The 25,671-nt window shown below is 50.8% G+C and overlaps 1 protein-coding gene across 1 annotated transcript; it reads left to right on the top strand.

Annotated features, from left to right (window-relative positions):
• The first annotated feature begins 1,303 nt into the window (after window positions 1-1,303).
• On the top strand, window positions 1,304-19,733 carry LRRC24 (leucine rich repeat containing 24). The gene is made up of 4 exons (XM_060243158.1): window positions 1,304-1,478; window positions 4,591-4,869; window positions 9,240-9,408; window positions 16,979-19,733. Exons 1-4 carry the CDS (start codon window positions 1,317-1,319, stop codon window positions 17,998-18,000), a joined length of 1,632 nt encoding a protein of 543 aa, XP_060099141.1. The 5' UTR covers window positions 1,304-1,316; the 3' UTR covers window positions 18,001-19,733.
• The last annotated feature ends 5,938 nt before the right edge of the window (window positions 19,734-25,671 follow it).

Genomic DNA, 25,671 nt, shown 5'->3' with positions numbered 1-25,671 from the left:
TACAAAGTCTGCATATTTGCTGGGTATTTTACAGTCTTTGGAATTAGCAAACTCAAAAAATACAAACCGTTTTTCTACAAAAACATTATCCATTTCAGGATTTTCCATCAATAATATCTGAGTAGCCGGTTTGTCTTTTATCACTAAGTCCCAGGCCTTTGTAAACAAAGTTTCAATACTAGACGTTTTCTTGGACTTCCATACCTGCGCCAATCCGATTTTCCCAGCGAGCAATAATAGGAAAATAAGTTCAGCTTGTAAAGGTCAAATAGAATGATTTGGCCAGTGATTCAAAAGAATTGTCCGTTGTTAGCCGCCCTGAGCCCATCAAGGGAGGGCAGGACAGAAATTTGATTAAATAAATAAAGGCTTAGAATCATAGAGTTGGAAGGGACTCCTAGGGTCATCTAGTCCAACCCCCTGAACAATGCAGGAAACTCACAAATACCTCCCCCTAAGTTCACAGGATCCTCAGATGGCTATCTAGCTTCTGTTTCAAAATCTCCAAGGAAGGAGAGCCCACCACCTCTCAAGGAGGAAGCCTGTTCCACTGAGGAACCGCTCTAAAAGTCAGGAAGTTCTTCCTAATGTTGAGCTGGAAACTCTTTTGATTTAATTTCAACCCATTGGTTCTGGTCCTGCCTTCCGGGGCCAAAGAAAACAATTCCACACCATCCTCTATAGGACAGCCCTGCAAGTACTTGAAGATGGTGATCCTATCACCTCTCAGCCACCTCCTCTCCAGGCTAAACATCCCCAGCTCCTTCAGCCTTTCCTCATTGGACTTGGTCTCCAGACCCTTCACCATCTTCATCGTCCTCCTCTGGACACGTTCCAGCTTAGAATAATAGAATCATAGAATCCTAGAGTTGGAAGGGACCTCCAGGGTCATCTAGTCCAACCCCCTGCACACTGCAGGAAACTCACAAACCCCTCCCCCTAAATTCACAGGATCTTCATTGCTGTCAGATGGCCATCCAGCCTCTGTTGAAAAACCTCCAAGGAAGGAAAGCCCACCACCTCCTGAGGAAGCCTGTTCTACTGAGAAATCGCTCTAACGGTCAGGAAGTTCTTCCTAATGTTGAGCTGGGAACTCTTTTGATTTATTTCCAACCCATTGGTTCTGGCCCTACCTTCCAGGGCCACAGAAAACAATGCCACACCATCCTCTCAAGTCCTTGAAGATGGTGATCCTATCATCTCTCAGCCGCCTCCTCTCTTGTCTGCAAGTTGCACCAAACTTCCCCCGTGGGCCTGGTTTCTGACTCTCGCTTTGCCTCTCCCTCTCTCTCTCTCTCCTCAGCAGCTGGTCTAGGATGGCCCTGGCCAAGGCCTCCCTTCTCACCCTCTGGCTACTGGGCTTCGTGGCACTCCAGGCCCACACGTGTCCCATCACCTGCCGCTGCTACAGCATGACGGTGGAGTGTGGCTCTCTGGGCCTCAAAGAGCTGCCGGGCAGCATCCCCCTCTCCACCCAGGTAAGGCTCCTGGAAGGGAGGTGGCTGAATAAAGCCTGCCTCTGCCTCCCAGGTCTGGTATTCCCAGGTAAGGGTCTGGCAGACAAAGAGGCTCCCGGGCCTCAGGGAGGGGAGGAGGAAACTCTGTAAGGGTTGCGGGGAGGGCAGGAGAACAAAGTTGGAGTCCAGGGGTACCTTCAAGACCCAACGGAGTTTCATTCTGGGTATAAGATTTTGTGTGTGTATGAGCTTCTGTGTTAACATGTGCACGTCAAAGATCAGAGTTTTATTTTGGGGTATAAGCATTCGTGTGCATGCATACTCTTTTGAAGAACAAATTTTTACTTTGGGGTATAAGCTTTTGTGTGTGTATAAGCTTTCGTGTTCATGCACATTTCAAAGATCAAAGTTTTATTTTGGGGTATAAGCTTTTGTGTGTGTGTAAGCTTTTGTGTTCATGCATACTTCAAAAATATTTTGGGGTATAAGCTTTCGTGTGTATGCACACTTTCTTGAGGAACAAAGTTTTATTTTGGGGCATAAGCTTTTGTGTGTGTGTAAGCTTTCGTGTTCATGCATACTACAAAGATCAGAATTTTATTTTGGGGCATAAGCTTTTGTGTGTGTGTGTGTGTGTGTGTGTGTGTGTGTAAGCTTTCGTGTTCATGCATACTTCAAAGATCAGAGTTTTATTTTGGGGCATAAGCTTGCGTGTGTAAGCTTTCATGTTCATGCATACTTCAAAAATCAAGGTTTTATTTTGGGGCATAAGCTTTTGTGTGTGTGTAAGCTTTCGTGTTCATGCATACTTCAAAGATCAAAGTTTTATTTTGGGATATAAGCATTCGGGTGCATGCACACCTTTTTGAAGCACAAAGTTTTACTTTGGGGTATAAGCTGCTGTGTGTGTACAAGCTTTCCTGTTCGTGCACACTTCAAAGATCAGAGTTTTACTTTGGGGTATAAGCTTTCGTGTGCATGCACCCTTTTTTGAAGCACGAAGTTTTACTTTGGGGTATAAGCTCTTGTGTATGTGCACACACATACTCCACAGGAAAGCTTATACCCAGAATACAACTTTGTTGGGCTTAAAGTTGCCACTGGACTCAAATTTTGTTTTGCTGCTTCAGACCAACGTGGCAACCCGCCTGAATCTATAAAGTGGGGGGGGGGCTGATGAGTCCTTGCCTCCCTGGAAGGGAGGTGGCTGAATAAAGCCTGCCTCTGCTTCCCTGTGCTGGTATTCCAAAGAGGTCTTCCATCCAAGTGCTTGCCCGAATCAACCCTGCTTAGCTTCCAAGATTCGACAAGATCAGGCTTGCCCGGGCTATCTAGGTCAGGGCGTTAAAAATTACTTTTTGATGCAACCTTAAATACGTCAACATTTTATTCTTTTCTGTTTTAGGCAAGATCTCTGACCAAGAGAGAGATCTTGGGGTCGTGGTAGAGAACTCACTGAAAATGTCAAGACAGTGTGCGATTGCAATAAAAAAGGCCAACGCCATGCTGGGAATTTGAATTGAAAACAAATCAGCTGGTGTCATAATGCCCCTGTATAAATCGATGGTACAGTCTCATTTGGAATACTGTGTGCAGTCCTGGTCACCACACCTCAAAAAGGATATTATAGCATTGGAGAAAGTCCAGAAAAGGGCAACTAGAATGATTAAAGGTTTGGAACACTTACCCTATGAAGAGAGGTTGAAATGCTTGGGGCTCTTTAGCTTGGAGAAACGTCGACTGTGGGGTGACATGATAGAGGTTTACAAGATTCTGCATGGGATGGAGAGGGTAGAGAGAGAAGTACTTTTCTCCCTTTCTCACAATACAAGAACTCGTGGGCATTTAATGAATGTGTATATATATTTATATTTTGGCCACTGTGTGACACAGCGTGTTGTACTGGATGGGCCATTGGCCTGATCCAACAGGGCTTCTCTTATGTTCTTATGTGACACAGAGTGTTGGACTGGATGGGCCATTGGCCTGATCCAACATGGCTTCTCTTCTGTTCTTATGTGACACAGAGTGTTGGACTGGTTGGGCCATTGGCCTGATTCAACATGGCTTCTCTTCTGTTCTTATGTGACACAGAGTGTTGGACTGGAGGGGCCACTGGCCTGATCCAACATGGCTTCTCTTATGTTCTTATGTAATTGATCTTAGTGGGCCCTAAACATTTCTTTTTTTTTCTGCTCTGAGAAAAACAAAACATTTTCTTTGACCCTGAAAGTTCATGTTTTTGCCTTCTGATTTAAAAAGAAATAAAAAACCTTTCCGTGGGCCCCTAAGAATATACTGGGCCCGGGGCCCTGTGTCTGCTCTGCCTAACGGATGAGCTGGTCTTGCTGACGAAAGGAGCTCTTTCTCTCAAAAGCTTCTGCCCTGGAAATCAGGTTGGTCTGTAGTAGGAGTGGCCAAACTGCAGCTCTGGAACCTCATGTGGCTCTTTCACACATATAGTGTAGCTCTCAGAGCCCCATCACCCTGCCGGCCGGCTTGAAGAAGGCATTTGTCTCTTTAAACTACTTCTTCAAGCCAAGCCAGCCAGCAGCTTGTGAATGAAGGAAATTAAAGCTGCTTTCTTTCCACCTCTCTTTCCCCTCATCTGTTTTCCTTCCATCCTTCCTGTTTGGTGTAGTGGTTAAGTGTGCGGACTCTTATCTGAGAGAACCGGGTTTATTCCCCACTCCTCCACTTGCCGCTCCGGGAATGGCCTTGGGTCAGCCATAGCTATCGCAGGAGTTGTCCCTGAAAGGGCAGCTGCTGTGAGAGCCCTCTCAGCCCCTCCCACCTCACAGGGTGCTCGTTGTGGGGGAGGAAGATTAAGGAGATTGTGAGCGGCTCTGAGACTCTGAGATTTGGAGTGGAGGGTGGGATATAAATCCAATATCTTCTTCTTTTCCTTCCTCTCTTCCCTTCCCTCAAACATCTGACATTCATGTCTTGTGGCTCTCAAATATCTGACATTTATTCTATGCGGTTCTTAACGTTAAGCAAGTTTGGCCACCCCTGGTCTGTCATGTGCTCCTGGGCTCAGATCTCAAGCAGAAGACAGGACGTGAAATGGCTGCTAGGCCAGCCAAAGCACTGGGGTTGTCTGACGGCTTTCTGTCCCTCTTCGGTGCTGCAGACCGTCTTCCTCCAGGACAACAGCATCACGCAGATCCACCAGCAAGACCTGGCCTCTCTCTCGGGCCTGCAGTACCTGTACATGCAGAACAACACCATTTCGGCCCTGGAGCCCGGCGCCTTCCGCAACCAGGGCCGGCTGCTGGAGCTGGCACTGAACGGCAACCGCATCCACCTCATCAACAGCAGCATCTTCAAAGGTCTGGAGAACCTGCGCGTCCTCTATCTGGCCGGGAACCAAATCACCCGCCTGCCGGACTTCACCTTCTGCGACCTGGAGGTGAGGGGTGAGGGATCAGGGGTCACGCATCCCACATGAGTGCCTTCAGTCTCTAGAGACTGCATGGCCCATTTTGGAGATGAGGAACGGAGAGGTGGGCTCATATGGAGAGCCAGTTTGGTGTAGTGGTTTAGTGTGCGGACTCTTATCTGGGAGAACTGGGTTTGATTCCCCACTCCTCCACTCGCACCTGCTGGAATGGCCTTGGGTCAGCCATAGCTCTCTTATCTGGGAGAACCGGGTTTGATTCCCCACTCCTCCACTTGCAGCTGCTGGAATGGCCTTGGTCAGTCATAGTGCTCTTATCTGGGAGAACCGGGTTTGATTCCCCACTCCTCCACTCGCACCTGCTGGAATGGCCTTGGGTCAGCCAGAGCTCTCTTATCTGGGAGAACCAGGTTTGATTCCCCACTCCTCCACTCACACCTGCTGGAATGGCCTTGGGTCAGCCAGAGCTCTGGCAGAGGTTGTCCTTGAAAGGACAGCTGCTGTGAGAGCCCCCTCCAGCCCCACCCACTTCACAGGGTGTCTGTTGTGGGGGAGGAAGGTAAAGGAGATTGTGAGCCGCTCTGAGACTCCTCGGAGTGGAGGGCGGGATATAAATCCAATATCTTCTTCTTCATCTTTTTCTTCTTCTATATCGGGGGACAATCAGTGGGCTGTGGCCCAGGAGGGGCCGATTTATAGAGAACATTTACACTGTGCCTTTCTTTATAAAATACAAAAGCCCAGTTGTATAAAATACAAAAGATAATGACTCAGCCCTACCCCACCTGGTTGAGTAGATATAAATTACCTGCCTACCATCTTCTTCTCAATTTGACCCAGAGAGAACTCCAGTTTTCTGGGTTACACCTCTGAGGATGCCAGTCGCATTTGCTGGCAAAACATCAGGTCTCACAATGCCAAGACCGCGGCCACACAGCCCGGAAAATCTACAACAACCAATGGACTCCGGCTGGGAAAACCTTTGACAACATATAAAATACAAAAGGATCTGAGAACATGCAACATGAGTTGTAGCTGGTGGATCAGTTCTTCTAATGAAGGTGCTTTCCTCTGGCATAAGCAGCCCCCCAGCATAAGAACAGGGCAACTAGAATGCAGAAAAGGGCAACTAGAATGATTCAAGGGTTGGAACACTTTCTCTATGAAGAAAAGTTAAAGCACTTGGGACTCTTTAGCTTGGAGAGACGTCGACTGCGGCGTGGCATGATAGAGGTTTACAAGATTATGCATGTCCTTTTCTCCCTTTCTCACAATACGAGAACTCGTGGGCATTCAATGAAATTGCTGAGCAGTCGGGTTAAAATTGATAAAAGGAAGCACTTCTTCACCCAAAGGGTGATTAACATGTGGAATTCACTGCCACAGGAGGTGGTGGCGGCTACAAGCATAGCCAGCTTTAAGAGGGGATTGGATAAAAATATGGAGCAGAGTTCCATCAGTGGCTATTAACCACAGTGTATATGTGGTTGGCCACTGTGCGACACAGAGTGTTGGACTGGAGGGGCCATTGGCCTGATCCAACATGGGTTCTCTTCTGTTCTTATGAACAGTCTTGGCCCAGTGGGATAAAATGGGTTTGTTTGGGTGTTTTGGAGGTTTTTTTGCACATTTCCAGAATGACTTGATAGACATTTTGTGGTAACAGAGCAGTTTGAATCTAGTGGCGCTTTTAAGACCAACTCAGTTTTATTCTGGGAATAAGCTGTACACCCAGAGTAAAACTTTGTTGGTCTTAAAAGTGCCACCAGACTCAACCTTTTTTCTGCTGCTTCTGACCACCACGGCTACTCACCTGAATCTATTTAGTGGCAGGGAATTGGAACTCCATTCTCTCTATTTGCCAGTCCACAGTAGTTCAATACTAATAAGTGCCCCCCTTCTTTCCACAGTGAGCTGGTTTGGTATAGTGGTTGAGTGCGCGGACTCTTATCTGGGAGAACCGGGTTTGATTCCTCACTCCTCAGCTTGCAGCTGCTGGAATGGCCTTGGGTCAGTCATAGCTCTCGCAGAGCTGTCCTTGAAAGGGCAGCTGCTGTAAGAGCTCTCTCAGCCCCACCTACCTACCTCACAGGGTGTCTGTTGTGGCGGGGGGGGGGGGGGCGGGATGGTAAAGGAGATTGTGACCGCTCTGAGATTCAGGAGTATAGGGCAGGATATATATCCAATTTTTTTTCTTCACCTACCTTTTTTTCCCCAGTACAAATCTTGGCAAATTACAGAAGAAGAAGAAGAAGAAGAAGAAGAAGAAGAAGAAGAAGAAGAAGAAGAAGAAGAAGAAGAAGAAGAAGAAGAAGAAGAAGAAGAAGAAGAAGAAGAAGAAGAAGAAGAAGATGATGATGATGATGATGATGATGATGATGATGATGATGATGATGATGATGATGATGATGATGATGATATTGAATTTATATCCCACCCGCCACTCCAAATCTCGGAGTCTCAGAGTGGCTCACAATCTCCTTTATCTTCCTTCCCCACAACAGACACCCTGTAAGGTGGGTGGGGCTGAGAGAGCTCTCCCAGAAGCTGCCCTTTCAAGGATAGCTCTGGGAGAGCTCTGGCTGACCCAAAGCCATACCAGCAGCTGCAAGTGAAGGAGTGGGGAATCAAACCCGGTTCTCCCAGAGAAGAGTCCATGCACTTAACCACTACACTAAACTGGCTCTCCCAGAAGCTGCCCTTTCAAGGACAACTCCTATGAGAGCTATTGCTAACCCAAGGCCATTCCAGCAGCTGCAAGTGAAGGAGTGGGGAATCAAACCCGGTTCTCCCAGAGAAGAGTCCACGCACTTAACCACTACACCAAACTGGCTCTCCCAGAAGCTGCCCTTTCAAGGACAGAAGGCTCTGGCTGACCCAAGGCCATTCCAGCAGGTGCAAGTGGAGGAGTGGGGAATCAAACCCGGTTCTCCCAGAGAAGAGTCCACGCACTTAACCACTACACCAAACTGGCTCTCTCTGAAGCAGTTGAGGAGGGATGGTGGCTCAGTGGCAGAGCATCTGCTTGGCAAGCAGAAGGTCCCAGTTTCAATCCCCGGCATCTCCAACTAAAAAGGGTTCAGGTAAATAGGTGTGGAAAACCTCAGCTTGAGACCCTGAAGAGCCACTGCCAGTCTGAGTAGACGATACTGACTTTGATGGACTGAGGGTCTGATTCAGTAGAAGGCAGTTTCATATGTTCATATGAACAATGGATCTCCCAAAACCTTTAGGGGAGGGACAGTGGCTCTGTCGTAGATCATCTGGTTGGTAAGCAGAAGGTCCCAGGTTCAATCCCTGGCACCTCCAACTAAAAAGGGTCCAGGCAAATAGGTGTGAAAAACCTCAGCTTGAGACCCTGGAGAGCTGCTGGCAGTCTGAGTAGACAAGACTGACTTTGATGGACCGAGGGGGGTCTGATTCAGTAGACGGCAGCTTCATATGTTCATAAGTTCCATGCAGAAGGTCCCAGATTCGACCCCCACCATCTCCTGTTTAAAAAACCGGGCGGCAGAAAAGAGCCAGAGTCCAGGAGCAACTTAAAGACTAACAAAATCTGTGGCAGGGGAGGAGCGTTCATGGGTCACTCACAAAAGTTCCTCCCCTGCCACAAATGTTGTTAATGCTGCTGGACTCTTGCTGGTTTTGATTGCTGCAGACCAACGTGGCTGCCCATCTAGATCTGGTAGGGTTGCCAATCCCCAGGTGGGGGCAGGGGATCCCCCGGTTTGGAGGCCCTCCCCCCGCTTCAGAGTCGTCAGAAAGCGGGGGGAGGGGAGGGAAATGTCTGCTGGGAACTCTTATTATTCCCTACGGGGATTTATTCCCATAGAAAATCGTGGAGAATTGATCTGCGGGTATCTGGGGCTCTGGGGGGGGGCCTGTTTTTTGGGGTAGAGGCACCAAATTTTCAGTATAGCATCTAGTGCCTCTCCCCAAAGTATATCCCAAGTTTCAAAAAGATTGGACCAGGGGGTCCAATTCTATGAGCCCCAAAAGAAGGTGCTCCTGTCCTTCATTATTTCCTATGGAAGGAAGGCATTGAAAAGGTGTGCTGACCCATAAATGTGATGGCCAGAACTCCCTTTGGAGTTCAATGATGCTTGTCACAGCCTTGATCTTGGCTCCACCCTTAATGTCTCCTGGCTGCACCCCCCAAAGTCTCCTGGCTCCACCCCCAAAGTCCCCAGATATTTCTTGAATTGGACTTGGCAACCCCAAGCCCAGGAAGGAGGTAATGGGAAAGCCCTTCGCCTGAGACCCTGGCGAGTAGACAAGACTGGCCTTGAAGGACCAAGGTTGGGGGGGGGGCGGGTCCGAGGCAGTCAAGGGCAGCTTCCTGTGTTTGCGGGATGGTGCCAGACCTGCTTTTGTTTCTACAGAGACTGCAGGAGCTTCACTTGCAGGAGAACAGCATTGAGGCGCTGGAGGACCAGGCCCTGGCCGGACTGACCTCGCTGGCCTTGCTTGACCTCAGCAAGAACAACCTGCGCACCATCAGTCGGATGGCCCTGCGGCCCCTGATCAGCCTGCAGGTGCTGCGGTTGACAGGTAAGCCTCACCGGTGCTGCTCTGGCGCCACCTGCAGGCCGGGAGGGCTCCTCTTCGCTCCGCGGAGCTGTGGACGTAGACCCAAGCGGGCCGCCGTGTTGGTCTGAAGCAGCTGAGCAAAGCAGGACTCCAGTGGCACCTTTAAGACCAACCCATTTTTATTTAGAATGTCATCTTTCGTGTGCTCTTAAGCCCACTTCCTCAGACGAGGAATCCGGCACAGTGAGCAAAGCCAGACAGAGCTGAGCAGAGCCGCACAGAGCTGGTAGGCAGTGGCCCAGAATGCAACAGGGTACAGATTGAAGAACCAAGGACAAAGAAGTAGAATTATCTGGTAGGCAGTGGTTGATTGAACAAAGCAGGAGTCAAGTTTCACCTTTAAGAACAGCAATTTTTTATTTAGAACGTCAGCTTTCGTGTGCTCTTAAGCCCACTTCCTCAGACGAGGAATCCGGCACAGGGAGCAAAGCCATACAGAGCTGAGCAGAACCACACATAGCTGGTAGGCAGTGGCCCAGAATGCAACAGGGTACAGATTTAAGAACCAATGGCAGTGAAGTAAAATTATCTGGCAGGCAGTTCAGACGCTGATGCTCACCAAGTGGGAGGGGCCGGGTGGAAGTTTTGCCTAGCAAACCTTCTGATTGGCCACAGTAGGTTTAATTGGCTGTGCGGATTGATTGAAAACATTGGTTTGGATGCAGCCTCCGCCACAGCACAAGGATCTCCCCCGTGTGCCCAAACGCAAGCTGCAGCAACCGTTTCGAGGCTGAACGCTCCCCACTATATCAAGATTCCAACGGGTCAGAAAGGATGGCGGACTCCTGTTATAGAATTTCACACTCAAACACACTTCCATGGGAGCAGGGCTTTTTTTGTAGCAGGAACTCCTTTGCATATTAGGCTATGCACCCCCCCCCCCCGAAGTAGCCATTCCTCCTGGAGCTTATAAGGCTCTTTGTACAGGCCCAACTGTAAGCTCTGGGAGGAGCTACAAATACAAGTAGATGGAGTCTGAACTGGCAGAGACTGACCAAGAGAGAGAGCTTGGGGTCGTGGTGGATAACTCACTGAAAATGTCAAGACAGTGTGCAATTGCAATTAAAAAAGGCCAACGCCATGCTGGGAATTATTAGGAAGGGAATTGAAAACAAATCAGCCAGTATAATAATGCCCCTGTATAAATCGATGGTGCGGTCTCATTTGGAGTACCGTGTGCAATTCTGGTTGCCGCACCTCGAAAAAGGATATTATAGCATTGGAAAAAGTGCAGAAAAGGACAACTAGAATGATTAAAGGTTTGGAACACTTTCACTATGAAGAAAGGTTAAAACGCTTGGGGCTCTTTAGCTTGGAGAAACGTCGACTGCGAGGTGACATGATAGAGGTTTACAAGATTACGCATGGGATGGAGAAAGTAGAGAAAGAAGTCCTTTTCTCCCTTTCTCACAATACGAGAACTCGTGGACATTCAATGAAATTGCTGAGCAGTCGGGTTAGAACGGATCAAAGGAAGTCCTTCTTCACCCAAAGGGTGATTAACATGTGGAATTCACTGTCACAGGAGATGGTGGCAGCTACAAGCATAGCTTCAAGAGGGGATTGGATAAAAATATGGAGCAGAGGTCCATCAGTGGCTATTAGCCACAGTATATTATTGGAACTGTCTGGGGCAGTGATGCTCTGTATTCTTGGTACTTGGGGGGAGGCAAAGTGGAAGGGCTTCTAGACCCACGTGAACCTTCTGTTGGCACTTGGGGTTTGTTTATATGCGCACACACACACACATATTGGCCACTGTGTGACAGAGTGTTGGACTGGATGGGCCATTGGCCTGATCCAACATGGCTTCTCTTATGCCTGGGGCAGTGATGCTCTGTATTCTTGGTGCTTGGAGGGGCACAGTGGGAGGGCTTCTCGATGGACCTCCTGATGGCACCTGGGGTTTTTGACCACTGGACCTCTTGATGGTACCTGGAGTTTTTGACCACTGTGTGACACAGAGTGTTGGACTGGATGGGCCATTGGCCTGATCCAACATGGCTTCTCTTATGTTCTTATCTCAGGGGTGTGTGGCCTAATATGCAAAGGAGCTCCTGCTAGAATTCCACCCCTGGTGAACACCCATCAAATGCTGACCCTGGGGATAGATTGCGGGAGCCTATGTTGAAGTTAATGAAAAAGACATCTTACTCTACTCCAGGCTTTTTTTGTAGTAGGAGCTCCTTTACATATTAGGCCACACGTCCCTCCAAGAGCTTACAGGGCTTTTAGTACAGGACCGACTGTAAACTCCAGGAGGATTGGCTACCTCAGGGGTGTGTGGCCTGATATGCAAAAGAGTTCCTGCTACAAAAATAGCCCTGCATGGCATAAATTTGACTTTTTAAAAACAGCTTCTTCAGAAGCACGAACGCTTATCTACTTCCCCATTTGTTCCTCCTCCCCCTGCTTTTTAGCCCTTTTTAAGATTTTATTTCAAAATGTTTGGCCAGGGGAAGGCGGGAGGAACAGGTTTGCAGTAGTCACAAGGACCAGCCGGTCAGTGCTCTGAACCAGTTGTGGGTCTCTTGGGAACAGGAACTGTTTGCTGTGACTGCATGCAGCTGCAGCTGCAGCTGCATGAGGATTGCTCAAAGGACAGGTGTTGGTGCTCAAACTAATTCAGAAGGGCTTCCAGCACCCAGTCCCAGGTGCTCCCTGGTGGGACATTTGGCATACAGAGAGGCATTAGTCAAGCTTGAAGGAAGAAGAAGAAGAAGATATTGGATTTATGTCCCGCCCTCCACTCCGAAGAGTCTCAGAGCGGCTCACAATCTCCTTTACCTTCCTCCCCCCCAACAGGCACCCTGTGAGGTAGATGAAGATATTGGATTTATATCCCACCCTCCACTCCAAAGAGTCTCAGAGCGGCTCACAATCTCCTTTACCTTCCCCCCCCCCCACAACAGACACCCTGTGAGGTAGATGAGGATATTGGATTTATATCCCGCCCTCCACTCCTAATTTCAGAGCAGCTCACAATCTCCTTTACCTTCCTCCCCCACAACAGATATCCTGTGAGGTAGATGAAGATATTGGATTTATATCCCGCCCTCCACTCTGAAGAGTCTCAGAGCGGCTCACAATCTTCTTTACCTCCCCGCCCCCCACATCAGACACCCTGTGAGGTATATGAAGATATTGGATTTATATCCCGCTCTCCACTCCGAAGAGGCTCAGAGCGGCTCACAGTCTCCTTTACCTTCCCCCCCCCCCCCCACAACAGACACCCTGTGAGGTAGGTGAAGATATTGGATTTATATCCCACCCTCCACTCCGAAGAGTCTCAGAGCGGCTCACAATCTCCTTTACCTTCCTCCCCCACGACAGACACCCTGTGAGGTAGATGAAGATACTGGATTTATATCCCGCCCTCCACTCCGAAGAGTCTCAGAGTGGCTCACAATCTCCTTTACCTCCCCACCCCCACAACAGACACCCTGTGAGGTGGGTGGGGCTGGAGAGGGCTCTCACAGCAGCTGCCCTTTCAAGGACAACCTCTGCCAGAGCTATGGCTGACCCAAGGCCATGCTAGTAGATGCAAGTGGAGGAGTGGGGAATCAAACCCGGTTCTCCCAGATAAGAGAGCTCTGGCTGACCCAAGGCCATTCCAGCAGGTGCAAGTGGAGGAGTGGGGAATCAAACCCGGTTCTCCCAGATAAGAGAGCTCTGGCTGACCCAAGGCCGTTCCAGCAGCTGCAAGTGGAGGAGTGGGGAATCAAACCCGGTTCTCCCAGATAAGAGAGCTCTGGCTGACCCAAGGCCATTCCAGCAGGTGCAAGTGGAGGAGTGGGGGATCAAACCCGGTTCTCCCAGATAAGAGAGCTCTGGCTGACCCAAGGCCATTCCAGCAGGTGCAAGTGGAGGAGTGGGGAATCAAACCCGGTTCTCCCAGATAAGAGAGCTCTGGCTGACCCAAGGCCATTCCAGCAGGTGCAAGTGGAGGAGTGGGGAATCAAACCCGGTTCTCCCAGATAAGAGAGCTCTGGCTGACCCAAGGCCATTCCAGCAGGTGCAAGTGGAGGAGTGGGGAATCAAACCCGGTTCTCCCAGATAAGAGAGCTCTGGCTGACCCAAGGCCATTCCAGCAGGTGCAAGTGAGGAGTGGGGAATCAAACCCGGTTCTCCCAGATAAGAGTCCGCACACTTAACCACTACACCAAACTGGCTCTCCAGGAAGGAAGGAAGGAAGGAAGAAAGATACCAGGCTTGGCCTGGGTTGGCCAAACTTGCTTAATTAAATAGCCAACAGAATAAACATCAGAAGTCTGAGAGCCACAAGACATAAACATCAAATGTTTGAAGGAAGGAAGGAAGGAAGGAAGGAAGGAAGGAAGGAAGGAAGGAAGGAAGGAAGGAAGGAAGGAGAGGTGGAAAGAAAGCAACTTGAACTTGAAATGCATCCTCCAAGCTGCCAGCTGGCTTGGTTTGGAGAAGTGATTTGAAGAGAGAAATGCCTTCTCCAACCCAGCTGATGGGGCCGTGGGGGCTTCAAGAGCCACACAAACACAATATGTGCGAAAGAGCCACAGTTTGGCCACCCCTGGAAGGGTGGGTGCATATGAAGAAGGAATTTGCTCCTAGCTCTAAAGGGCTCGAGGTGGGTGCATGGGGGTGTTGAGCTTCCCAGTAATAATGATATTCTGGACAAGCTTAAGTCAACATCCGGCTGTACCTTCAGGGACTCCTGTAAGCCCGTTTCAAGCTCAGTGAAGCCTGGGAACTGTAGGCCTCAGAAGAGACTAGGGATTGTCTCAGCATCGTCCCCAAACTACAGTTCCCAGGAGTTTAGAATCATAGAGCTGGAAGGAACCTCCAGGGTCATCTAGTCCAACCCCCTGCACAATGCAGGAAACCCACAAACACTTCCCCCTTTGGATGCCATCACAAGGGACTGAGAGGCAACACACCATGACAAGGGACACACACATGATCACATCCCCTGAAATTGTATTTAAGAAGCAGCCTCTGGAGCCTGGTGGAGAGACAGTGCAGCTTGCACTGAGCCACTGCACTGAATTAGAGGGCTCCCCTCTGTTGTTTTGCCATAGAAATCTGCCCCATCTTCAAGTTGTGAGCTCAGCAGGGGCAGGGCTTTTTTTTAAGCGCAGCAGGAACTCATTTGCATACTAGGCTACACACCCCGATGTCACCGTTGTTTCTCACAGGGCTTTTTTGTAGAAAAACCCAGCAGGAACTCATTTGCATACTAGGCCACACACCCCGATGCTACCACTGTTTCCCACAGGGCTTTTTTGTAGGAAACAACCAACAGGGACTCATTTGCATACTAGGCTACACCCCCTGATGCCACCGTTGTTTCCCACCGGACTTTTTTGTAGAAAACCCAGCAGGAACTCATTTGCATACTAGGCCACACCCCCTGATGCCACCGTTGTTTCCCACAGGGCCTTTTTTTGTAGAAAAACCCAGCAGGAACTCATTTGCATACTAGGCCACAGCCTCTGATGCCACTGTTGTTTCCCGCAGGGCTGTTTTTGTAGAGAAAGCCCAGCAGGAACTCATTTGCATACTAGGTCACACCCTTTGATGCCACCGTTGTTCCCCACAGGGCTTTTTTGGAAGAAAAGGCCCAGCAGGAACTCATTTGCATACTAGGCTACATCCCCTGATGCCGCCGTTGTTCCCCACAGGGCTTTTTTTGTAGAAAAGGCCCAGCAGAAACTCATTTGCATACTAGACCACACCCCCTGATGCCGCCGTTGTTTCCCACAGGGCTTTTTTGTAGAAAAAGCCCAGCAGGAACTCATTTGCATACTAGTCCACACCCCCTGATGCCACCATAGTTTCACACAGGGCTTTTTTGTAGAACAAGCCCAGCAGGAACTCATTTGCATATTAGACCGCATCCCCTGTTGCCAAACCAGCTGGAACTGTGTTCCTGCTAAAAAAGCAAAAGAAAAGCCCTGAGCAGGGATGGGTTATCCTTAGCAAGCATCTCTCGGTTGCCAATTTCCATCGGACTGGCTTGGGAATATTACATACACTCCAGTTGCCCCTAGTCACCCGAATGGGCAGCCTGTTCTTTAGTACCAGCTGTGCCTTAGATCTGGAGAGGGGAATCTACTATTCCATGGAATTCTCTGCCACAGGAGGTGATGGCTGCTGCAGGCATAGATAGCTCCAGGAGGGGATGGATCAGCATTTGGAGCAGAGGCCCATCAGTGGCTATTAGCCACAGTATCTTATTGGAACTGTCTGGGGCAGTGATGCTCTGTATTCTTGGTGCTTGGGGGGGGGCAAAGTGGAAGGGCTTCTAGACCCACTTGTGAACCTCCTGATGGCACTTGGGTTTTGTCTTTTTGACCACTGTGTGACACAGAGTGTTGGACTGGATGGGCCGTTGGCCTGATCCAACAGGGCTTCTCTTAGGTTCTTACTGTAGCTGCCAATCTGCTCCCAAGCCCCGTTTAAAGTGTTGGTTGTGTCCTTTAAAGCCCTACATGGCTTGGGACTGGGGGGTCTGAAGGGCCGTCTTCTTCCAGATGTTGAGCATTAAGATCCTAGGGAGGAGCCCTCCTGACCGTCCCCCCAATCGAAGAAGCTGTTCTGGTGGGCACGCAAGACAGGGGCTTTTTGGTAGCAGCCCCACGATTGTGGAATATCCTCCTCAGGGAGGTGCGCCTGACTCCCCTCGCTTTCAGCCATCCAGGATTTCTGTAGGACTGCATTTGACTGATTTAGTTTTTTTCGAGGAGCAGTCCTAATTGGGAGTTTTTTGAATCATGACCTTTTATGTGGCTTATTTATTATACGGGTTTTGTGTGTATGTGTGTGCTTTTACAGTTATCTTCCGTGTCCTGTAAGCTCCCTTGAGTTTCTCAAAGGAGAAAAGTGGCTGATGAATGTATTAAAGAAAGCAGGGGTGTCAAACTCATTTGTTACGAGCGCCAGTTCTGACATAAATGAGACTGTAATGCCAGGTAGCAGAGATATAAACTTTATAAAGGACACACACACAAACAGAATTAAAGTTTTTCTTTAAACTTTTTTAAAAAACTTAAAAAAAAAAACTTTAAACATGCTTAAAACATTAGCATTTATGTGTCTTAAAGGTGCTTTTTTTGTATCTCTCCTGTGCGATCCAAGGAACTGGGCAAAGGAAGCTCTGGCTCTTTCCGTCCTTCCTCCCTCAGGGGACCAGGAGGGGGAGGAGCCTCACCCAGTAGAAGGGAGACTTGGCTCAGTAGCTCTGCTGTGCAATTGAGAGAGCCTAGCAAAGCAAGCTATTCCTCCCCCCCCCGCCTTCCTCCCCAAGGGAGAAGCCTCAGGCAATGGAGAAAACAGAGGCTTTGCTCTGTAGCTCTGCTGTGCGATTGAGCAAGCCTGGCAAAGCAAGCTGTGATGCAGAAGGAAGCAAGAGAGAGGGAGAAGGAAGCAGACAAGAGCCAGTTGCTCAGGGCTCTGATTAAGGGCTCTGATTCAGCCCTCAGGCTGCATGTTTAACACCCCTGTATTAAAGGAAGAGATAACCAATTGGGTGGGCCTTTTCTCTCTCTCCTTGCAGATAACCCTTGGCGCTGCGACTGCTCTCTGCACTGGCTCAGCAGCTGGATCAAGGAGGACGGGCAGCGACTGCTGAGTCCTCTGGACCGGAAGATGGTGTGTGCTGAGCCCCCGCGGCTGGCCTACCAGAGCCTGAGGGATATCCCAGGCAACAGCTTGATCTGCATCCCACCCGTCGTGCAAGTGGAGCCCCTGGAGATGACCGCCCACCTGGGAGATGACCTGCGTGTCTCCTGCCAGGCTTCCGGCTACCCCCAGCCGCTGGTCACGTGGCGTAAGCTGGCGCACTGGCGATCGGGGGGATCCAGGGCCAACGGGGCCCGGCTGCCCGGCGGAACCTTTGAGCTGAGCGAGCGCAGCGTGGGGGAACGCTTTGAGCAGTCGGACACGGGCAGCGGGATGCTCTTCCTGAATAACGTGACGGTGGCGCATGCGGGCAAGTACGAGTGCGAGGCTTCGAACCCCGGGGGCACGGCCCGCGTGCTCTTCCACCTCATGGTCAACCTGTCCCAGCAGCAGCAGCTGCAGCAGCAGACGTCGCGGGGTTACCCGGCTACCTTGGACATCAGCCAGGAGCCCCTCTACGACATGGAGAGCATGGACTTCAACGCTCTCGGCATGGCCACCCAGACTGCCATTGCGGTTGCCATCTCCCTCCTGGCCTTGGTGGCCCTCTTCCTGGTGATCATGATCTACCGGAAGCACCGCAAGCGGGAGAAGGCCAAGAAGGAGGAGAACATCCTCTATGTCAACGACTACTCTGACGGGCCCACCACCTTTGCCCAGCTGGAGGAGTACCGCGACGAGAGAGGCCATGAGATGTTCGTCATCGATCGCAACAAGCCCCTCTTCGCCACCTACAAGGACCCTCAAGGCCTGCTGGGGGTTTTCCCCGAACAGCTGCAAGACCAGGCCACCCAGACCCTGGAAGGGGAAGAGGAGGGGCCCCCGGAAGCCAACGATCTTTTTGTCAACCAGGGACTGATGTTCCAGCCTCAGATTGCTTACGAAATCCATTGCTGAATTCCGGGTGTGGACTCCGGGCAGACGCCATGAAACCCTCGGGGATGGGTACGCCGCCCCGAGGACCTGCTGTGACCTCCCTGAACTTTCACCTCCGTCCCGACCTTTCCATTAGGTCTGCTTTCTCTGACTGGGGAGGAAACATTGAAGATGATGATGATGATATTGGATTTATATCCCGCCCTCCACTCCGAATCTTAGAGCGGCTCACAATCTCCTTTCCCTTCCTCTCCGACAACAGACACCCTGTGAGGTGGGTGGAGCTGAGAGAGCTCTTCAAGAAGCTGCCCTTTCAAGGACAGCTCTGCGGGAGCTATGGGTGATCCAAGGCCATTCCAGCAGCTGCAAGTGGAGGAGTGGGGAATCAAACCCGGTTCTCCCAGAGAAGTGTCCGCGCACTTAACCACTACACTAAACTGGCTTCGGAACCTTCCACTGCTGTTAGTGACCAAAGGGGAAAGAAAGGATCTTTGATGTTTTAGCATCTCCCTCATCTCGAGCAGGTTCTACCCTCTGAGCGCCCTTTCTGCCCCTTCAGAGGGGTCCAGCTACATGCAATAGGGAGCAATTCATAGCCCCCCATCCCAGGGAAAAGCTCTTCTCTGGTGAAAGAAGGCCTTATAGCCTAATGGGCTAATGGCCACGGAGAAACAACAATTCCCTGCCCTTGGAATTCATCCCCATTGACCTCTGCTGGCCTGCCAGCTAGAGTTGACTAAGAGTGTAAGTGGAACTGCACTGGCTGGATCCGACCAAGGGAACTCGTAGAAGCCAGTGTCCCTGCTCCCGCAGTGACTGGCCAGACGCCCCTGGGAGACACCCACAGGCAGGGCATTGCAATTCACGACATGCTGAAAACATCCCCCAACCCAACTAGCCGCTATCCTTCTCTGCAGAGAAAAGACAGGTTGAAAGAAAGCCATTGGAGACCGGCGCTGGAAGAGGAGTCGGGGGGCTTTTTGGAATGCACTGTGGAACTTTAATTCCTCCCCTTTCTCTTGACCTTCTGGGAACACTGTGGAGACACCTGGGGGGGCTTTCTCAGGAGGGAGAACTCTCTCGCTGGAGGACGAATGGGAATTCCCCCTCCATCTGAAATTGTCTGTCTGGGTTTTGTTTGGGTTTCTAAAAGGGGGGAAATGATCACACGCTCAAGGAACTGAACTGCACCGCTGAAGTGGGCAATCTAGGGCTGGTTTCTACCGGGGTGGGGGGCTGGTTAGGCAGCACCCAGGGGCTGCAATCTGCTCATAATCAGCTGTCCCTCTTGTCTCCGCCCCCCCCCCTACACACACACACACACCTGGCTGGGGCATCCTTCACTCTCCCACTTCTCAGTTTCCTGCATACTCTTTCCATGACAGCAGTGCTTGTGACTGGGAGTATTGCTGCCATGGCTACCATGAAGCTGGGTACACGGGAGGGGGGTTTGAAGGGCATGCAGACAGGTGGCAGGGAGATATGTCAATGAGGGTCAGTGACCGTGGGCCCTGCCAGAACCTCTGGGGCCATGGCAGTTGCCATTTGCTGGCACTAGCTGTGGGTAGAACCTCTATAAGAAGGGCCACCCATCTCCACAGTCACACCTTCTGCTGGTGCTACACAATATGCTTTCAGGAGCCCGAAAGGCAAGAGAGAAACGAGGGAGCCTGCTGGGAGGGAAGAGGCAGCCAAGCAAAGCTGTTTCCAGCAAGCAAGGAGCCAATAAAATGTGGTTGGTGCTGGGGGCTGAACCTGTGTCTCGTTTTGTTGCCGTAATCGCTGGGAAAACTGGGGCAGGAGTCTACCATTTGGATTTCTGGAAATACCGGCTGAAAACAAACAACAGAAACCATGGTTTTCTGCCCGGTTAGCACAGATTTCTTGTAATTCTCCTTGTAATTCTCATTCCATTTATTGGGCTGTCAGCCACTTTGCTGTCGGAGGCGGAGGGGGCTGGAGACAGCCTGTGCCCGTCACCCCTCGGTCCCTCCCACCGGCTGCCACCGGGTCCAGAATGCTGACAGCAGCAAGCTGCAGTCAGTCAGTGTCTCCTTCGCTCAGCACGCCAGCCTCCGTGAGGTAGGCCCGGGTCTTGTAGCCTCGGTAGGCCGACTGGATCCGAGTGGCAGCTTCCTGCTGCAGGCGCAAGGCCCGCCGAGCCTGCCAGCCCCGCCAGAAGGCCTGGATGCGGGTGGCAGCTCTCACCACTTCCCACATGTGCTTCCTGGTCTTGAAGACGCGTCTCTGGCCCTCGCCGATTGGGCGGGTGCAGTAGTTCTCAAAGAGCCAGTCGGCCGTGCCGTCGGCGGGTTCTCGCTGATGGCGAACGCTGGTGGACGAGTAGCTCCGGCTGGCGCTGCAGTCCCTTGTGGGCCTCGGGCCGTAGGGTGGGAAGAGCACTCTCGTGCCGCAGGGACTGTAGCCGTGCCAGTGAGGGTGACTAGCCACTGGTCGGCAGTGGCCAGAGTTTGGGGGGCATGTTGAGTACAACGCGTGAGGTCCTGAAGGGGAGTTTCTGGTGCGATTCGGCCTCTCCCTCGAGGCTGGGCTGTTATCCCTGCCACGGCGACGGGCAGAAGGAGGGCGGTGGTCTCCCTCATAATCACTCTCATCCACTTCCGATTCAGAGGGTGGGCCCTTGCCCACCCCCGTTAGCACCCGGACGGTCGTGCACCTTCCGCACTGAGGGCACGTCTTCTGCTTCGGCAGCTCCACCCTCTCTCTTCTCCTTCTCTCTTGCGACCGATATGGCGCCGTCCCTCGCCATTCCTCCGGCTCACCCACAATAACCTTCTGCCAGTGCGGCCTGGGATATGGACCCCCTCTCAAAGAGTCTCCCGCCACACGTTCCCGGTGGCTGTAGAAGCCTGAGTCAAAGGGCTGCTGTCCTTGGGACAGATCCTGGCGGGTGCGGTAGCCCCTCCAGTGAGCTTGGATAGTGGTGGCTGCCTCGTGGCACTGAGAAATGGCCTGCCGGGTCATATACCCCCGGTAGTGGGCCTGGATGACTTCAGCCGCTTTCTCTTTGTCCATGGAGGGGCGCCCCCAGGATCTTCTCCCGTCGTCGGAAGAGGCAGGCGAAGGAGTCCTCCTCCTGTGGCCGCGCACGTTCCACGAGGGCACCTGGTCTCGCTGCATGGCCAGGTACTCTCGAGTGATGAAGCCCCTCCAGGCCGCCTGGATGGTGGAGGCCGCCGCATGCTCCGACATCAGCCTCTTCCGTGTCAGGTAGCCCCGCCACGAGGCCTGGATAGTGATGGCCGCTTTGTCCATCAGCATGTCAAGCTCGTCCACAAGGAAGGAGGACCGGTGGTGGTGGCGGTGGCTGTTGCTTTTCTCGCGCACCTTCGCCAGGTGTGGGTCATGGTGGTGCTCTTCCTCCCCGCTGCTCTGGTAACCGTACGGGCACCAAGGGTGGTCCTCGTAGGTTTCCATCCTGCCAGGGTAGGGTGGGGGGAGAAAGGGCATTCATAAGCACGCAAGCCAGGACAGATGGGGGGAGGTGGGCAGCGACAGGTCTTGGTAAGCAGAAGGTCCCAGGTTCAGTCCCCGGCATCTCCAACTAAAAAGGGTCCAGGCAAAGAGGCGTGAAAAACCTCAGCTGGAGACCCTGGAGAGCCGCTGCCAGTCTGAGTAGACAATACTAACTTTGATGAACTGAGGGTCTGATTCAGTAGAAGGCAGCTTCATATGTTCATATGTTCAAATTCTGAAGAGTCCCAACACAGCCTCTCCAGAATCCAGACCCCCTGCTTACAAAAACAATCATGTGCCTCAAATCTTTCTTCTGAACTAACTGGCCCCCTCAACACCAGAATAGCTGAAGGGTTCAACTACACACCCCTTTTAGTGTGATAGAAGAAGATGTTGGATTTATATCCCGCCCTCCACTCCGAAGAGGCTCACAATCTCCTCTACCTTCCTCCCCCACAACAGACACCCTGTGAGGTGGGTGGGGCTGGAGAGGGCTCTCCCAGCTGCTGCCCTTTCAAGAACAACCTCTGCCACAGCTATGGCTGACCCAAGGCCATTGCAGCAGCTGCAAGTGGAGGAGTGGGGAATTAAACCCGGTTCTCCCAGATAAGAGTCTGCAGCACACTTAACCACTACACCAAACTGGCTCTCTTCCTCCCCCACAACAGACACCCTGTGAGGCGGGTGGGTTTGAGAAGACTCTCACAGAAGCTGCTCTTTCAGGGACAACCTCTGCCAGAGCTCTGGCTGACCCAAGTCCATTCCAGCAGCTGCAAGTGAAGGAGTGGGGAATCAAACCTGGTTCTCCCAGATAAGAGAGCTCTGGCTGACCCAAGTCCATTCCAGCAGCTGCAAGTGGAGGAGTGGGGAATCAAACCCGGTTCTCCCAGATAAGAGAGCTCTGGCTGACCCAAGTCCATTCCAGCAGCTGCAAGTAGAGGAGGAGGGAATCAAACCTGGTTTTCCCAGATAAGAGTCCGCACACTTAACCACTGCACCAAACTGGCTCTCGAATAGAATAAAGCTAAAGCCCAGGGACACCTTTAAGACCAACCAAGTTTTATGCAAGGTATGAGCTTTTGTGCATAAGCACACTTCATCAGATAGACCGCAATGGAAGAAAACAATTCCAATCAGGGGCGTAGCCAGGATTTTAAAAGTCAGGGGGCTTCTTTAAAAGTTGGGGGGCACCCTTTCCCATCCACTGTGGGGTTTGCTACTTCTCTTAAGCTTTCTTCTGCCAAAAAAACCCCAAAACCCCCCACTGTACTCCTGACTTTCAGTGCTCCTACCGGCCTGAATTTCAAACTTATAAACAGGGTTGGGGAAAAATTGCTGTCTGTGACCTTCATGCTTGAGGGGAGACGAATGGGGTGTCGTAAAGGACCCTCAGTTAACTTCCCACAATTAGAAAAGCTTGTCTTACACACTTATCTCCTATCTTGATAAATTTATTGCTTCAACTGGTTGTTTCCCTGTAATTGGAGCCGTACAGCTGTTGGCCCTGTAAACTTGGATTGTTGTTCCTGTTTTGTCTCAAAACGCCTTCCTCATGTTGTATGCTAATTTGCTTTTCATGATGATGATGATATTGGATTTATATCCTGCCCTCCACTCCAAAGAGTCTCAGAGCGGCTCACAATCTCCTTTACCTTCCTCCCCCCCACAACAGACACCCTGTGAGGTAGATGAAGATATTGGATTTATATCCCTCCCTCCACTCCGAAGAGTCTCAGAGCGGCTCACAATCTCCTTTACCTTCCTCCCCCACAACAGGCACCCTGTGAGGTAGATGAAGATATTGGATTTATATCCCGCCCTCCACTCCGAAGAGTCTCAGAGCGGCTCACAATCTCCTTTGCCTTCCCACCCCCCCCCCCACAACAGACACCCTGTGAGGTTGAAGAAGATATTGGATTTATATCCCGCCCTCCACTCCGAAGAGTCTCAGAGCGGCTCACAATCTCCTTTCCCTTCCTCCCCCACAACAGACACCCTGTGAGGTAGATGAAGATATTGGATTTATATCCCGCCCTCCACTCCGAAGAGTCTCAGAGCGGCTCACAATCTCCTTTACCTTCCTCCCCCACAACAGACACCCTGTGAGGTAGATGAAGATATTGGATTTATATCCCGCCCTCCACTCCGAAGAGTCTCCACTGTGAGGTAGATGAAGGTATTGGATTTATATCCCGCCCTCCACTCCGAGGAGTCTCAGAGCGGCTCACAATCTCCTTTCCCTTCCTCCCCCACAACAGACACCCTGTGAGGTAGGTGAAGATATTGGATTTATATCCCGCCCTCCACTCCTAATTTCAGAGCAGCTCACAATCTCCTTTATGTTCCTCGCCCACAACAGACACCCTGTGAGGTGGGTGGGGCTGAGAGAGCTCTCCCAGAAGTTGCTCTTTCAGAGACTACTCCTGCCAGAGCTATGGCTGATCCAAGGCCATTCCAGTAACTGAAAGTGGAGGAGTGGGGAATCAAGCCCGGTTCTCCCAGATAAGAGTCTGCACACTTAACCACTACACCAAACTGGCTCTCAGCCCTGTCTGTAAGCTTATCTGAAGAAGTATGCTTGCACATACCTTGAATAAAACTTGGTTGGTCTTAAAGGTGCCATCACTGGACACTCTAACTTTCTTTGGCTGCTTCAGACCAACATGGCTCCCCACCTGGATCTACCTTTTAGCAGCTGTAAGGATTCTTTTGCAAATGCAGTCTCTACGACTGCTTTATCCCAGAAGCGAGAAAGAGTAAAATGAGGGGGGGGGGGTTTGTCCTTTTCTCCTCTTAGCTGCTTTTAACCTTTTGGGGGCAGGGAAAATGGGTAGCTACCTTTCCCCCGAAAGGGACAAAAAATAGTTAAGGGTGGCTTTTTCCAGGAGAAATGAAACACTTAAATTGTCCGTCTCCCTTCTTCTGTTTGCTAAAAGGATCCTGGAAGCTGCATAAGGAAAAAAAAATAATGTGAAAAAAATAAATACCAAAGAGATTAGGACAAAGGGCCAGGCCCGAAGTTTCTACTGAAGATAGCTTCTTCCTTGCTCCACCTTTTGACCCTCTTTCCAGTCGCTACGATCCTGCCACTCTTTTCCTTTACGCCTTACACTGGAGTCCTGTCATATTCCACGCTAACTCCAAGCCCCTAGTCCTCTTGAAGGTTTTGACCCGATTTGTTCTCGGCACATGCAAAAAAGTACCTTGTCGTGAAGCAAAAATAAACCTCATCCTCTTTTTTAAAAAAAATGGAGAGTGGAAATGTCCAAGGGACCAAAATTCTTATGGAATGTGCAGAGAGAAAGCCGATACACCCAGGACTTTTTTGGTAGCAGGAACTCCTTTGCATATTAAGCCACACACCCCTGATGTAGCCAATCCTCTAAGAGCTTACAGGGCTCTTCGTACGGGGCCTAACTGTAAGCTCGTGGAGGATTGGCTACATCAGAGGCGGGTGGCCTAATATGCAAAGGAGTTCCTGCTACAAAAAAAAACCCCTGTAAGCAGGTACAGAATGAGTATGGGTGCTAAGAATCCCCTCATGAAGAGTATAATCTTTCCTCTCTCCCGCCCCCCTTTAAAAGTAGAAAAGAGTGAGAATCCAATAGCACCTGAGAAACATTTCCGGCAAGGTAGGAGATTTCATGTGAGTCACCGTTCACTTCAGATATCTAAAGTATCTGAAGAAGTTAAGCAGGAGCTCATGAAAGCGCCTCTCCTGCCACAAATTTTGTTATCCTTTTTACGAGAAGTGATGGTATCGCTTGACTCTGCTCTGGCAAGACCTCACCTGGAGTCTTGTGTTCAGTTTGGGGCACCACATTTTAAGAAGGATCTAGACAAGCCGGAACAGGTCCAGAGGAGGGCGACGAAGATGGTGAGGGGTCTGGAGACCAAGTCCTATGAGGAAAGGTTGAAGGAGCTGGGCATGTTTAGCCTGGGGAGGAGGCGACTGAGAGGCGATAGGATCACCATCTTCAAGTACTTGAAGGGCTGTCATCTATTCTAGAAGATGGGGTGGAATTGTTTCCTGTGGCCCCAGAAAGCGGGATGGGGACACAGAATGGGTTGAAATTAAATCAATGGGTTGAAATTAAATCAAAAGAGTTTCTGGCTCAACATTAGGAAGAACTTCCTGCCTGTTAGAGTGGTTCCAAACAGAGGCTAGATGGCCATCTGACTGCAATGAAGATCCTGTGAATTTAGGGGGAGGGA

This window comes from Heteronotia binoei, chromosome 7, assembly GCF_032191835.1.
Source record: "Heteronotia binoei isolate CCM8104 ecotype False Entrance Well chromosome 7, APGP_CSIRO_Hbin_v1, whole genome shotgun sequence".
NCBI lineage: Eukaryota > Metazoa > Chordata > Lepidosauria > Squamata > Gekkonidae > Heteronotia > Heteronotia binoei.
The sequence above is the reverse complement of the archived record's forward strand: the minus strand, read 5'-3'. Positions and strand labels throughout refer to the sequence as shown.